This window comes from Bos javanicus, chromosome 25 (assembly GCF_032452875.1).
Source record: "Bos javanicus breed banteng chromosome 25, ARS-OSU_banteng_1.0, whole genome shotgun sequence".
NCBI lineage: Eukaryota > Metazoa > Chordata > Mammalia > Artiodactyla > Bovidae > Bos > Bos javanicus.
Window position 1 is genome coordinate 42,029,463 of NC_083892.1, and position 14,805 is coordinate 42,044,267.

At 60.9% G+C, this 14,805-nt stretch overlaps 1 protein-coding gene across 2 annotated transcripts in view; it reads left to right on the top strand.

The window, feature by feature from the left end:
* The window catches only part of PRKAR1B (protein kinase cAMP-dependent type I regulatory subunit beta), a 74,132-nt gene that overhangs the window by 36,640 nt on the left and 22,687 nt on the right, over positions 1-14,805 (top strand). For both annotated transcript variants that reach the window (XM_061402411.1, XM_061402413.1), the window contains exons 5-6: positions 6,320-6,381; positions 7,049-7,095. In XM_061402411.1, the coding sequence (XP_061258395.1) occupies positions 6,320-6,381; positions 7,049-7,095 (109 nt within the window). The remainder of the gene's footprint in view (positions 1-6,319; positions 6,382-7,048; positions 7,096-14,805) is intronic.

Here is a 14,805-nt window from a genome sequence, read left to right on the forward strand (position 1 = left end):
TTCTCTCTTTTGCCTGCTTTGGGGTTGGCTCACTCTTCCTTTTCTACTAAGTGTCCTTAGGTCTTTCCCCCTTTCAGACCTGCACTTTCAGCGCTGCGCGTTCCCCTCCAAGTGCGGCTCTTGCTGCCTCCCACAGATTTTGTTAAGTTGCCTTTTCATTTTCATTTAAATACGTTTTCAGTTTCTCCGGAACCTTCTTTTAACCGTGTGTTATTTAGAAGCGTGCTGCTTCGTCTCCGGGACTTAGGGACCTGGTCACCTTTCTGTTGTTGGTTTCCAGCTTAGCCCGCTGCGGTCTGAGGGGGGCTGGGTGTGGTTCGCTGCGTTAATTTGCACAGGTGTGCCAGGTGCAGTGGGACTCGCCTGGTCGTCCGGGGCTCGGTGAATGTGCTCCCCATGCAGTCACGCCTTCGTGTGCATCTCAGAAGTGCCCAGCATCGTGGCTGAGGAGGCAGCCACAGACACGGTGGCTCCGGTCCCCGGAGGCGGAGGCTCCCGGGGTTTTATAAACACCGTGCTCTCGGCCCTCCGGCAGGGAGCAGGAGCCCTGTATCCACGCCGTGAACAGCTACGCCTGAGTTATTGCTGCTTAGAGAGAATTATTTGGAAACTTGCAGTCAGTTTAGCCCAAACAGTGGAAAAGCCTAAACACAAGCCAGGCACCCTGTCAGGGCGCTGGCTCCAGTGGACAAGAGCCCCCATCCCCGGGGCTGCGACAGGCGACAGAAAGCAGGGCGTCCCGCGGTGTCGGTCCCCGGGGCTCTGCCTGTGGGCCTGGCTCCTGGAGCGTGAGTGACGCTGACGTGAGCCCAGGGAAGCCGCGGCCTCCAGGTCAGGTGTGCCCCTCCCCTTTCTGGCATCATTTCGACGTCGGAAAAAACACTCTATCCCTCGAACGTGCTTTCTGCACCCGGGGCCTTTTCCAATTCGCGTTGCGCTGGCGCTCGTCCCGCACGCATGCGCCCTGTGCGCGCCCGTGGCGGGAGCGTCCGTGCCCGGTTCTGCGCTGCTCTTGTGACCTCAGCAGCGGGGGGCAGAAACACACATCCTGGCTCTGACAGCCCCACCCCCGTGCTTCGGAAAGTTGGACATTTTTCAGAATAAAGTGTTTAAAGAAATAAAGACACAGAAACGTCGGAACTGCTAATGCAGGTTTTCCCCTTAGGACTGGAGGTGGTCCCGTGGTCACTGTCACAGCGCTTGCTCAAAGTCACAAGAATTCCCTCTCCCCACATTTACAGAATGCTGGAGGAAGGGCAGATTGTTGGGGTTCAGGGGACTCCCCTCCCCATGAATACAGAATGCTGGAGGAAAGGCAGATTTTGGGGGTTCGGGATTCCCCTCCCCATGTATACAGAATGCTGGAGGAAGGGCAGATTGTTGGGGTTCAGGGGATTCCCCTCCCCATGTATACAGAATGCTGGAGGAAGGGCAGATTGTTGGGGTCCAGGGCGGGGTGCAGGGGGGTTCTCGCCACCCCACCTGCCGAGTCCGCCTTGGAAGGGGCAGGCGCGGCTCCGTTGGCTGTGGGCGTCTCCCTCCGGTCTGGGTGGCCTCTGGCCTTGCTCGGAGAACTGGTCCAACCTGTTTGCTTCCACAGGTTTCTTTGCAGGGGTTGGGGGTGGGGGTGTTTACCTGTCAGGCCACCTGCAGCAGCAGTTCGGCAGTATATCAGAAATGTCAGCCAATAAAAGGGAATAAGAAGGCCATAACCGGATCACGAGACTGGCTGAGCTCCAGGGGCGGAGCGCACCGCTGGCGTCCCTCCTGGGACTGGGCGAAGGAGCCCCCGTGTGTGCAGGGTTTGGAGCCAGCAGGAATCGCCATGGTGGCTCCTGGTGGGACAGACAGGGCTGTTGCCATCTTGGGTGCTCTCCTGCGGTACCCAGGGCTGTGCCCGATGCCCTGCGGGCCAGCTCCTTGGACGCTCAGCCCCCGGGTCCCTTCAGGCCCCTTGGTTGCCATCGAGGGAGCACTCGTCACAGGGACGACCCCCGCCTGGTGAAGGCCACACGTACAGCTGTCATTGGCTCTGCACAGGGGGCCCCTAGGGCAGGGGCTGCAAACAGAGGCTGGGCTCCGGGGCCGGAGACGGGGTCGTGCAGACACAGCCTGTTCTCCCACCAGGTGGGGAGGGGGCCTGGTTCTTGCTTCATGAGAACAAAGGCCCCATGTTGCTAGACATTCCTTTTTTTTCCATCCAAAAAAAAACCCAAAAATTATGATATTTATAGATCTCTCAATTTTTAGATATTGGGAGCTAACTTTGAAAATGGGGCACCATTGGCCCATGAACAATCAATAGAGCACTCAAATTTCAGTGGTGACCTCCCTTCACAAAGAGGCCCAGGTCTCAGAGGTTTTATGGATGAATTCTGTGAAAACTTCAGCAAACCGTCCATCCTTTTACAAGTGGCTCCAGAAAATAGAGAATGAGAAAGCTGCCCAGCTCATTGTGTGAATTTCAAATGAGTTTGGAGGGGCACGCCCATCAGGCCGTAAACCCCGGATGGAGTGATCAGTGGATGTTGTTGGGAATGTCGGCTGACCCTCGGGGAAAACAAGCTGGACCCCCTTCCTATGGACAGAAGGTCTGAATGTGTTCATGGAAATATCTGGCAGAGGATGCTCTGGACCCAACCGTGTGCCCTGGATTCACCTGCTGAAGTAATGCCTTCCTGGAGGCATTTGGGGGGCGGTGGGGTTTAGGTGAGGTGGGACTCCAACGATGGGATAAGAAGACACGAGGGCTCCCCTGTGGTCCAGAGGCTGAGACTCCGCCCTCTCAGTGCAGGGGCTCGGGTGCAGTCCCTTGTCAGGAAACTAGATACCACATCTCCCAACTAAAGATCCAAGTAAGACCCGGCACAGCAGGTAAATAAGTATATACGTTCTTTAAAGAAGACACCAGAGAGCCTCTCTCCCTGCCCACGTGAGGGTACAGTGAGAAGCAGCCAGATGTGCTCCTGAAAAACACAGAAGAAACAGGATGGGCTCCGTGGCATGATGCCGCCTGGGGGTTTGAGGCACACACACACCTCCGGGTTCCGTGTTGTAAGAGAAAACGTGCAAAGGAAAGGTGGTGGTGGTGGTCTAGTCACTCAGTCGTGTCTGACTCTCACCACCCCATGGACTGTAGCCCGCCAGCCTCCTCTGTCCATCGCATTCTCCAGGCAAGAATACTGGGGTGGGCTGCCATTCCCTTCTCCAGGAGATCTTCCCGACCCAGGGATCGAACCCACGTCTCCTGCATTGCAGGCAGTTTCTTTACCAACTGAGCCATCAGGGAAGCCCACAACCCAAAGGAAACCTCTCAAATCTCAGTACAAGCCCCAGAGCTCAGGGAAGAAGGGAGAAGGGGGAGGACTCTTCAACAAGAGCGATCCCCACTGCTGTGAACTCAGGGCCGCTAATCTGCATCTGGGCTTTAAGACGCCTGTGGCTCCCAGCGGTGCTCGCATGCCCGTCGGAGGCAGCGGGGGCCACGGCACCGCCCAGCCTGGTCCGGGCCACCACAGAACCCCTCTGCTGGGCCCTGGGGTTTGGGGCCACGCCAAGCCCCCAGCTCCACGTGGTCAAATCTGGGAGGCCAGCCGTCCTGAGAGCAGGTTTGAAGTCAGATCACAGAGGCTGGAAGGACTTGGCTGATATTTCACCCCAGGAGTGGGGGCTCTCCGACCACCAGAGAGAACGTTTCTCGTCTGCAGAGGTGGCCCTCCAGAAAGGCCTGGTTTCCATGGCAGAGTGCTTTCACCCCAGGGCTGCAGGGCCAGGGTCTGGCTTCTGCCAGGATGGGGACAGCAGGTGGCTGAGAACCCTTCATGGCCTGGGAGGTGTCAGCGCGGTGCGGCCCTCCCGGGGGTGGATGTTCTGGGAGCTGGGACTAGGCACGCCCAGTGCCCACCCCCCAGGCCGGGGGCATCTCAGGGCCGAGGCCCACCCCGACCCCAGACAGCCTCTTCCTGCCTCGTCTCAGGACTGTTTTCCCAGGCACCTTGCTCGGTGGCCTTGGCCACTGGCTTGACCATAGTGGCTTCGGACGTCTGGTTTCCAAGGTCAAAACAAGTAACTTACCAGCAGGATGTGCTCTAAACATTTACTTGCAAGTCAAGAATTAGCCTTATTTTAAAATGGCGCTTGGGCAGTGGGGTTTAGATTTAAAATAAGCAAAAGCCAAACTGTCTGTGCTGCTGGAATTAGCTGTGACGAACATTTAATCTACTTTCGGGCTGAGAGTAACAAGCCCAAGATGGAACGGCTCTGTTTGCATGATTCTTTTTTTTTCCCAGAAATGTATCGAGTTGGGATTCTTCAGTGCTGTTTATTTAATTGAGTTCTAGTTGATTTACAATATGTGTTCCAGGTGTACAGCATGGTGATTCGTAATTTTTAAAGGTGATCTTCCATTTATAGTTACTGCAAAATACTGGCTGCTTCCCCTGTACTGTGCATCCTTGTGGCTTATTTAGTTTCTACAGAGTCTTTGTGCCTCTTTCTTCTCTGCCCGCACTGCCCCCTCTTCCCACTGGCAGCCACTAGCCCTCTGTGCCTTTGAGTGCTGCTTTCTCGATGTATTCACTAGTGTGTTCTTTTTTCTAGGTTCCATATATAAGTAAGATTATATGGTATTTTTTTTTATCTGACTTAGCCTAAAGCTCTCCAAATCCATCCATGTTGCTGCAAATGGCAGGCTTTCATTCTTTTTTATGGCTGTGTAATATTCCAGGGTAGAAAAGACCCTGATGCTGGGAAAGATTGAAGGCAGGAGGAGAAGGGGACAACAGAGGATGAGAGGGTTGGATGGCATCAATGATTCAATGGACATGAGTTTGAGCAGGCTCTGGGAGATGGTGAAGGACAGGGAGGCCTGGCATGCTGCAGTGCATGGGGTCGCCAAGAGTCGGACACGACTGAGCAACTGAACGACAAAAACAACAATACTCCATCGCATAGATGCACCACGTCTTGCTCATCCGTCCCTCTGCTGATGGGCACCGAGGTTGCCTCCTCGTCCTGGCTGTTGTAAACACTGCTTCTGTGAATCGTCCCTCTGCTGATGGGCACCGAGGTTGCCTCCTCGTCCTGGCTGTTGTAAACACTGCTTCTGTGAATCGTCCCTCTGCTGATGGGCACCGAGGTTGCCTCCAAACACTGCTTCTGTGAATCGTCCCTCTGCTGATGGGCACCGAGGTTGCCTCCACGTCCTGGCTGTTGTAAACACTGCTTCTGTGAATGTTGGGCTGCATGTGTCTTTTTGAATCAGAAATTTCTCCAGTCCCGCTCTCAGGAGTAAGATTGCAGGATCATATGGCAGCTCTATTTTTATTCTTTTTCGGGAACCTCCATACTGTTCTCATAGTGGCGGCACCAATTTGCATCCCCACCGACAGTGTCGGGGAGGCGGGGCTCGGGGGCTGAGGTGTGTCTGGAGGCAGGAGTGAGACTCAGCCAAGCAGAGGACGGCGTCCGTGCGGGTCGGTCTGGGGTCTCCCGCACCCCACCCTCCCTCACCTGCTCCCCCCGCCCCCTCCTCCAGGGAGACAAAGAAGCGTTTAAATAGACGAAAGCAACGGCTTTCAGACGTGTTTATATTTCCTGGGCCCGGGGAGCGGGCGGGCGCAGGCCGGTTGGGTCTCTGGCCCTGTGTTTGTTTCCTGGGGGCTCCTCCACTGACCCGTTTCCAAGACCCCTGAGAACCCCCTGCCCAAAGGGGCCCAGCGTCTCACTTCTGGGGAGACATGTGCCCGGGGGTTGGTGGCCTCCCCAGGGATGGTGGTTGGTGGTTGGATTCCAGTGTCTGGACCCTGGCGTTTGCACCTGGTTGCTGTCCAGAGCAGGTAAAGGCTCCTCGGCGGACGTGGGTGCTCCCCCACGTCCCCAGCTCCCTGCACCCCCATCCCGCTTGAGGGTCCATCTCACAGCAGACTCGGGAGACAAAACAGCCAGGCTGCCTGGTGGGCACAACCCGCGCCAGCCTCGAGCCTCTGTGCCCGTTAAGCGAGCAGTTAAGAGAGTCTGGTTTCTTCCTGTTTCTGTGTCCAGCATCTCAACTCCCTTAGATGGAAAGGGTTTCCCTGGAAAAAGGTAGAAATGGAGTCAGGACTGGTTGCCGTGTCCTCGTGGGAATGGTCCCCTTATGCTTTGTCTTCTGTGAGTGGAGTCTGTCCCGAATGATTCCGTCTTCATAAATCCTCAGGCTGTGCAGGGCAGGGGTCCCTGGGGTCTTCACCTGCTCCGAGCCAGGGAGCAGGAGCCGTGTGGAGGGCAGGGCGGCCCCCAGCGCCCCCCCGGCCCCCACACTTCATGCTTTCTTTTGCAGCGACATATTCGACGCCATGTTCCCCGTCACACACATCGCCGGGGAGACCGTCATACAGCAAGGTACGCCGCCAGGAGCCCCTGCGAAGGGCTGGTTATTTACTTACGGATGTATTTATCACGACACTCTTATTGTCTGTCCTTGAGACAGGTCACTATGAGCCTGCGTAACAGTCCACTTCACAAGTTAGCATGTGTGAATGTGGTCTGACAGCCTCGGCACTCAGTCATGTCTGATTCTTTACGACCCCACGGGCTGCAGCCTGCCAGGCTCCTCCGTCCATGGCATTATCCAGGCAAATACTGGAGTGGGCTGGCATCTCCTCCTCCAGGGGATCTTCCTGACCCAGGGATCGAGCTTGTGTCTCTCCTGCATTGGCAGGCGGATTCTTTTTACAGCTGAGCCACGGGATAACCTTCTCATCGTTAAAAAAATTGAGGAGCTGTACTGAGTCCTGGCGGCTCGACGGCCGTGGACTTCAGATGGCAGTGGTGTCAGGAGAGGACGCTCTGCCAGCCTGACTGTGGTAACCGTTTCCCGACGAGTGTGAAGTAGGTCACTGTGTTCACCACCTTCGTACGCACAGCTTCCACTTAAGTATTTTTAAAGATGGGTGAGACTCGGCCTTGCTTGGCAGAGATCTAGGAAGCAGCGTCGTAAGATGGTTCGTTACCAGAAAGATGAAAGCCCGCCTCCTCACATCACGCGTCTGTTTTTCTTCCCTCGCAGGGGACGAAGGGGACAACTTCTACGTGATCGACCAGGGAGAGGTGGACGTGAGTATCCCCGACGTTCTCTGGATGGCAGCGCCTGTCTGTGCCCACACTCAGGCCTAGAAGGCCGGTCTGGGTGGTGTGTTTCCGGTTTTTCAGCCCAGAAGCCACCGAGTTCACGTTAAAGGTACTGCAGGCACATCCAAGCGAGAGTGGGGTAAGGGCAGCCGGTGTCAGTCCGGCCACGGCCCCTGCTGTCAGTTCCTGCTGAGCCGACCGCGGCCCTGGGGGCCCGACCCGACAGGCTGGCGCACCTCACGCGCTTCGGACACCCAGGGGCCCCGTGGCTCTGGCGTTGTGGTGGAACCAGGCTGTGTCCGTCCCGGGATGCTGTGCCCTCCGATTCTGTTCACATCCTCTCTTTACTGCCCAGTCTCCAGCGGGGGGGCCCAGGCCCTGTTTGGAGAAGCACCTCCTCCATCACCTGACTGCAGGCTGAGCCCCGACCTCCCCCGGGGCCCCACGTGGGCTCCTCCGAGCGTGCGACTCAGCCTGTGCTGCTGTCTGCCCTCCCGCGCCCCCTCCCGCCTCCCCGTCGGCTCGATGAGCGTGTCCCCCACGTGGGCTGCCAGCCGTCCGCCTCCCCTGAGGTTCTGCCTGTAGCCGTGATTCAGTCCAGCTTGCACACCTGACCTTGGGGTGTCTGTTTAAGGCTGGCTGCACACGTTCTGGAGCCCCCTGCCCCCCACACGCAGGGCGAGTCTGTCCCGGGTCCCGCAGAGTCAGCACGTGTCCTCAAGGACCCTATGTTGGACTTGGGTCCCAGGCGCCAGTGCTGGGGTGGTGGCTCCCACACCCCCGTCCGAGCCTCCATGAGACGGAGCCCCCTGGCTCCCACCACCTGCCCATCCTCAGGGCAGCGGCCAGCCGGGCATCCCAGGTGGGGGGCACTTTCTCCTCATGTCCCCCAGCAGCAAGCCTGTGTCCACGTGGCTGTGGCCCTCATCTTCTGGAGCCACAGGAGGTGACAGTGTGGGGACCTCTGGGCGAGCCGCACAGGCTTGGGGTTTCTCTCATCCCGGGCTCAGGCCTGGAGCAGTCCTCAGGCAGGGGCCATCCTGTCTCCCCCGACAGAGGAAACTGAGGCGGGAGCCGGAGGGAGGGCCCCAGGGGAGGCGGTGGGGGAGGCCGCAGGCTGGCTGACCCCGGCTGCCAGCCGGTCACAGAGCCAGCCTCAGAGAGAAAGATGGGCTGCAGCGCCTCGGACCCGGCCGCCGGGGCCCCCGCAGGGCTGCGGACTCGTGGCCCGGGCCCCAGTCACTCGGGGCCTGAGCTCTGCCAGTTTCTCCCGCTCCTAGGCCTCTGCCCTCCATCTGGCCCTCGTTTTCTGGCTCAGATGTCTAGTGAGCGCTTGTCTCCTGCTGGGCACTTGCAGAGCCCTGAGGATACACTCTTGGGGACATGGCCCTGCCCTCGGGGTAGTGGGGGTGGGGGAGACGGCTGAGAAGGTAGTTCCCAGTGAGCCTCTGGCCGTCCTGTCCTGTTCTTATCCCTGCTCTGCCTTGCAAACTCCTACCCATCCTTTAGGACCCCACCCAGGCAGAGCCATTGGGCTCCCCCAGAGCATGGGGCTCCCTGAGAGTTGAGATGATCAAGCCTGGGTTCTCCCTGGCCAGCAGACATGGGCACGGCCTCCCTGTGGCCCAGAGTCCCGTCCTTGTCTGTCTAGCAACCTGAAGGGTGTTGGGGTCCCATGAGACATGCGCCCCTGCCTACGTCCTCCACACAGACCTGGGCCCACATGCCTGAGCCACGGCATCTCTATGTCAGCCCAGAAGGTTAGCATGGAGCCCCACCCCCGGCTCCTGGAGCCCAGATGCTCAGGCCCGTGGGCGGATGCTGCCTCCTGGCTGTGGTCTCCAGCTCGGGCTGTCGGCCCAGATGGGGCAAGGTGGTGACTGCAAGGCTGTCCCTGTGTCGGCCTCAGCGGCTCCTCCAGTGGCCGGTGGGTGCGGGGTGGCTGGGAGCCTGAGGTGTGGGCCGTGGGGGCGGCCACGTGCAGAGGACCAGAGGTGCTCCATCAGGAACCCGGGGGCAGAGTGGCCGGATGCGTCCTGACCCTGGCTGTCGTCCCTGCTCCGGGTCTGCAAGTGCAGCTTCTCCTGGTCTGGAGCCGTGCTTCTGGCCCTGCCTTCAGGGGTGGGGAAGTGACCGTGGACCATGGACCGGAAGCATGTGAGGGTCCTGGGGGCTCTGTAGGGGCCTCTGGGGAGCAGAGGCCAGGCCCACTGCACTGTGACCCTGAAGCCCTCAAGACACCCTGGGGCCCCCCTCAGAGGCCCCACTCTGCCTTTAACAGGAGGGCTTGGGGGTGGCCATCCAGAGCCCCCTTCTGAAAGCTGCCCCCTCGCCAGCAGTGCCCTGGGGGCAGTGGCCGGCTGACCGGATGCCAGAAGCACCAGCTCGGTTTAAATTACGGTTTTCCAGGGAGATGCGGACAGTGCCGGCCGCAGCGTGTGTACCGCCGAGAGCTATAATCCGTCTTCCTAAGTATAAAAATATCTCCCAATTTGTTTTATTCATGGAACATAGCATTTCCACTTGGAAGGGCGCTCCACGGCCAGCTTCGTGGCTCAGGAGCACTTTCCTTCCCGCCAGGCCGTCCGGGCACCTGGTGCTTTGGGGCCTCCTGGGGGGAGCCTGCCGTACCCGGGCTCTGCCCTGGCCCGGGCCCCTCCCACCTCACCAGACGTCTGTGGGCACAGCCGCGTCCAGCCTCCAGAGGTGGGGGGGCCTCGGGGGACAGGGCGCCCCAGGCCGTCTGGCTCCGTGGGTCACGGCCGGTCAGCCTGCTCGCCGGGTGTTCTGGTTTTTATTTTTCGGTCGGTAAAGTACACACACCGTAAAAGCTGCATCTTGACCTTTAGGTGTCCAGTTCGGGGCCGTGAACACATTCACATTGTCACGTGGCCCTCCCACCACCATCTCCAGGACATCTCGTCTTCCCAAACTGAGACTCTGTCCGCGTTAAAGTCTAACCCCGGGTCCTCCCCAGCCCCTGCCCGCTGTGTTCCATCATCTCTGTGAGCCTGATGCCTCCAGGGGCCTCGTAGGGGCGGAGCCACACGGCGTCTGCCCTGGGTCGGGCTCACCCCACTGAGCGTCGCCTCCCAAGGCTGGTCCATGCTGCAGCAGGTGGCAGAGCTCCGGGCCTGTCCGCCGAGTCACGGAAAGGACCCCTGTCTTGTTCATCAGCGATCGTGCCCGCCACGTGGCTGCCGCTGTGACCAGCGCTGCTGTGGACGACGGGCCGTGTGGGACCTGGGCATCCTGCTCTGGGTGCTGTCTGCTGGCTGGTCACTTCCTAGGTGCAGGGCGGCCGTGGCCCCCAACTGGCTGTGAAGCTTTCCTGCAGTGTCTCACCCACAGAGGGCAATTGGGGAACCTTCACCCTCCTGGGTCTCTGAGGAGGCCCTGGAGACCCCACTGTGGCCAGAAGCTGCTCTGGAATGGGGGAACAGGTGACCCAGAGCCCCCCCGTGGTGCTGGTGACGTGACGAGAGCTTGGGGAGGGCGTCGGCCCCTATGCATACTCCACACTGGGCCCCCGACAGGCTGCGCGGTCACCCTGGAGCACGTGGCCCTCCAGACGGGACAGGGGCCCGATGGGGTCCTGCCTGTGGACCCCCGGGGAGTGTGAGGTTTGCGGGGGAGGGCCGAGAGCGTGGCGGGTCCACAGAGTGGACCAAGCTGGTGGCCGGTCACCGGGGAGAGGACGCTGACCCCATGTCGTCACCCACGTGGCTCGGGCTCCACAGACGGGGTCCAGCAGAGAGACTTGGGGGAGCTGCTCTCAGGCGAAACGGGTCAGTCAGCCCCCCAACCCCTCCAGGCTCTTGGACTAAAGAGGCCTTAGGCTCGCGACCCGGTTTACCCTGGAAGAGCGGCTGTGGACCTGGGCTCACCTGCCCAGACGCCCCCACTTTTTGTGGCTGGAGCCCGGGACGCGGAGGAGCTGGGCCATTAACTTTTCTCATCGCCTGTGGAACCAAAAACAACAGCAGCTGGCACGCCCGGCTTGCTTCCTCGCCCGGGCGGCTCCGGGTTACGTGGGAAATACCTGCAGGAGGGGGCAGGTCTGAGGTCGTGGGACAACACCCCCTCCAGCAAGTGGGTCACTCGGTGACTGTCTCCAGTTACCCAGTTGCTTCAATGGATTTTCTATTTTCTGTGGCATCGCATGTTGAACTGAAGTGTCCTTGTGGGTAGGAGCAGGCGGGCAGGCAGCCTCATGTGTTCTGGCTGTCTGGATAGGTGGGGCTGGGACCGTGGTGCTGCTTTGGGGGTGTCATCAAGCAGATTCCTGTGTCTTTAGTCACCACCTCCACCTCTGTCCAACGTTGGAACAAGAGCTGGTCCACGGTGGGTGGGCATCAGCGTCACCTGCCGACATCCTGGGCCGCACCCCTGGGGCTCTGGATCGGTCAGTCGTTGTTGGGGGGCAGGTTCCCAGGCTATGCTGTGCACCTGGTTTGCAGACCACCTGTCAAGGAACCTGGTCAAAGTCTGGGACACCCCTCACTGACCCTTGCTCTCCTCTGGGCGCCCCAAGCTGGGCTCCAGCTGTAGCAGGGGGTGCGTCCTGGCTGTGAGCTGGCCTCAGCCCTGCCAGAACCTTCAGTGGTCCCGAGACACACCTCTCCCTGGTGGCCCGTGTAGCCTCCCCACTTGGCCCCTCGTGGCCTCCCCTCGTGGCCCCCACGTGCCCCCTCGTGGCCTCCCCATATGGCCTCCCCCTCGTGGCCTCCACCTCGTGGCCCCTATGTGGCCTCTCTGCGTGGCCTCCCCACACGGTCTTGCTGCATACGGATCTTCCGAGTCCAGTCCTGCCTCGGGCTTTTTGCACGTCCTGTCCCATCTGCCTCCAACTCTCTTCACCCCTGGTCTTTGCACAGGACCCCTTGGGCTGGGCTTGAGTTTGCCCCTCGAAAGTCTCGTATGGTGGCTCTTCCCTGAATCATCTTCCTCCTTTCTCTCCGGTGCCTGCAGCTTGTTTTAAGGACAATTGAAAGTGAAAAAGTCACTCAGTCGTGTCTGACTCTTCGCGACCCCATGGACTATAGTCCGTGGACTTCTCCAGGCCAGAATAGTGGAGTGGGTAGCCTTTCCCTTCTCCAGGGGATCTTCCCAACCCAGGGATGGAACCCAGGTCTCCCGCATCGTGGGTGGATTCTTTACCAGCTGAGCCACCAGGGGAGCCCTTAAGAACGATCACATCTGAATAATCATTGCTGAGCCGCTGGTCAGTGAGTCCCTGTGAACTGGAATCTGCGTGTTTTCTGCTGCTGAAGCCAGCGGTGAGAACACGCAGGGCACCCCGGGCGCTGGGGTGACCCGGGGTGCCAGCGACTGAATGAGCCTGCGGGAACAGCGGCTGGGGTGCCTGGAGACCCTGCAGTGGCGCCGGGAGCGTGGGTGCTGCCAGGGCGGCCTCCCGCCCCTCCCCTACACAAGGAACAACAAGAATGAAACAAAGCCCGAGGGAGCCCCTTTGCGTGCCAGCCGGGTGGGGCCGGGCTGCGCGGCCGTGCTGACAGCGGCCAGTGTCCCGAGAAGGATGGGCCTTTGTGCTCGGGGGGCGGCCTGGCCCCTCCTTGGTTCTACACAATGCTTTTCTCTGACGTCTCTGAGGATGCGGTCGGGGCTTAGTGAGGAAAGGGGTCCTCATGGCCCCCAGGGACGCGCTCTGGCCAAGTTGCCCTCGCTGGGGTGTGCCCTGCAGTGGCAGCCACCTGCCCGCTCTTCGGGGCACCATGGGGGAGCGGGGCTGCTGAGCGCCTGCCCTGCTCCCGGGGCCTTGTCTCTTCAGGGGGTGATGGGGCGGCCGGCCTGCCCCACAGGCACCCGAGGCAGTGGCTCCCTCTTCCCCCGAGGCTGCGGCGCTGTGGTGACCCGGCGCCAAGGGGGAGGGTGAGCTGGTGCAGACTGGGGGTGCTGCTCAGCGGACCGGGGGTCCCCACCTTGCCTCACGCGTGAGAGAGGAGGGCATTGAGTCACCTGCGGGGAGCTTCGTGGCCGCATCAGAGCTGAGGCTGGGCGGCGTCCATCACCCACGGGTAGTGCTGGTGCGGCCGTGAGAACTGTGGGCCAAACCCAGCACTCGGCATGCAGCGTGGGGGCCCAGGCCAGCTGCCCCACGGACACCCTCAGGCACGAAGCGCGGGAGGGCCCTGGGAGATCCTGGCCCCGGGAGATGTTCAGTGCCTGACCTGGGTGGCGGGACAGCTCAGCGCTGCACACATGGGGTCGTGATCAGGCATAAAGGGTGCTACAGACACGCGAGCCCCGCGTGGGCTTTACGGACACGACATGTGAGCCACGCACGCTCTGCGGACATGTGAGCCCCGTATGTGGAGGGCCGGCCAGGCCAGGCCCCGGCGCCGTGCCTGCCCCTCTGTGGACTCTGGTCCCTTTGGGACAACCGGAGGCTCCGGGGATGTGCCGGTGGAGAGCATCTCGGGGCAGAGCCTGGCAGATACGCGCCCTGCCTGTGGGAGGATGGGCCTCGCCCTGGCCCCAGGGCCTCGCCGCGTGGGAGCTGCTGTGTCTCCTCTGGCTCCTGGCGGGTCTGTGCAGGCCGGCGGGGCGGGCCAGTGCTTGTGGGAGGAGGTCCCCGCCTGGGGGGCTCCCCGAAGGGTTGCGTGTCGTATCGTCCTCCTGACGCCCTGTGCTCAGCAGGCCGGCCCTTCTCCCCACCCTGCTCACACCGCACACAGTATCACCGGCGTGGCGCCCACAGACGGGCGATTCTGAGCCTCAGTCATGGTCAAGATAATGTGTCATTGAGTCTATAAGAATTGCTTCCATGATTCGTCGCAATCCATTCTTCCCCGACACGCACGCTTTTTGCCAATGGGAGCCATTCTTTAAGCTCATTGACACCGAGGCAATGAACAGAGGTTGTGTTAGCTGATAGTAAGCGAATCCACATAATGAACAATCCGGGCCATTCTGGCAGGACGAGGACCTGCAGTCAATGCATAGTCGCGACACTGTACGAGGCCACCGCCCTCGCCAGCTGAAAGGGAACCTTGTCCGCCTCTGGGCTCAGCCCTGGGCGCTGGCCTCCACTCCCATTGACCGCAGGCCTGGGCGCTTGGGCGCTGCCCGAGGGACGGGGGGGCCCCGGGGGACTCTGGGGGCCTGGCTCCTCCTGGGCCGCGGGGCCTGCTGGTGGAGGTGAGTGAGGGCCCAGCTGCTACATGGAGCCTTTACGGACAGGAGGGCAGCTTGTGAATGAGGCGGCTGGGTTGGAGGGGTCGCCTAGGTGGGGCGTGAGCATCCCGGCAGGGTGATGCCTGGTGGGGTGGCCCCCGCCCCGGGGCCCAGCAGGTGGCCATCTCCAGCTGGTGAGGAGCAGAGTGCGGCCTGGCCTGGGAGGTGGGGGTCCTGAGTGGTGCATCCCCTGGGGCCTGGCCAGGGTCGGCACCGACGGCATCTCCACCTTTGTGCCTGTCCAGCCTTGGTCTGGGCGGGCCTGGGCGTGAGGTGGGCACCTTGGCTGGTCCTGGGCAGGGCAGAGCACAGCTGAGTCCCACCACCTGTGAGGCATTGGGGGTGCAGGGACCTCCTGCCCCCCGGGGGTGCTGTGGAGGGTTCCCCATGCAGCAAGTGGCAGTGTGACCTCAGCCCCCAGTCCCCATGCCCTGCAGGTGTGTGTGGACAGAGGGCGGGTGACCCCAGGCCCCCGACACTGTCCCCTGACCCTTGCAG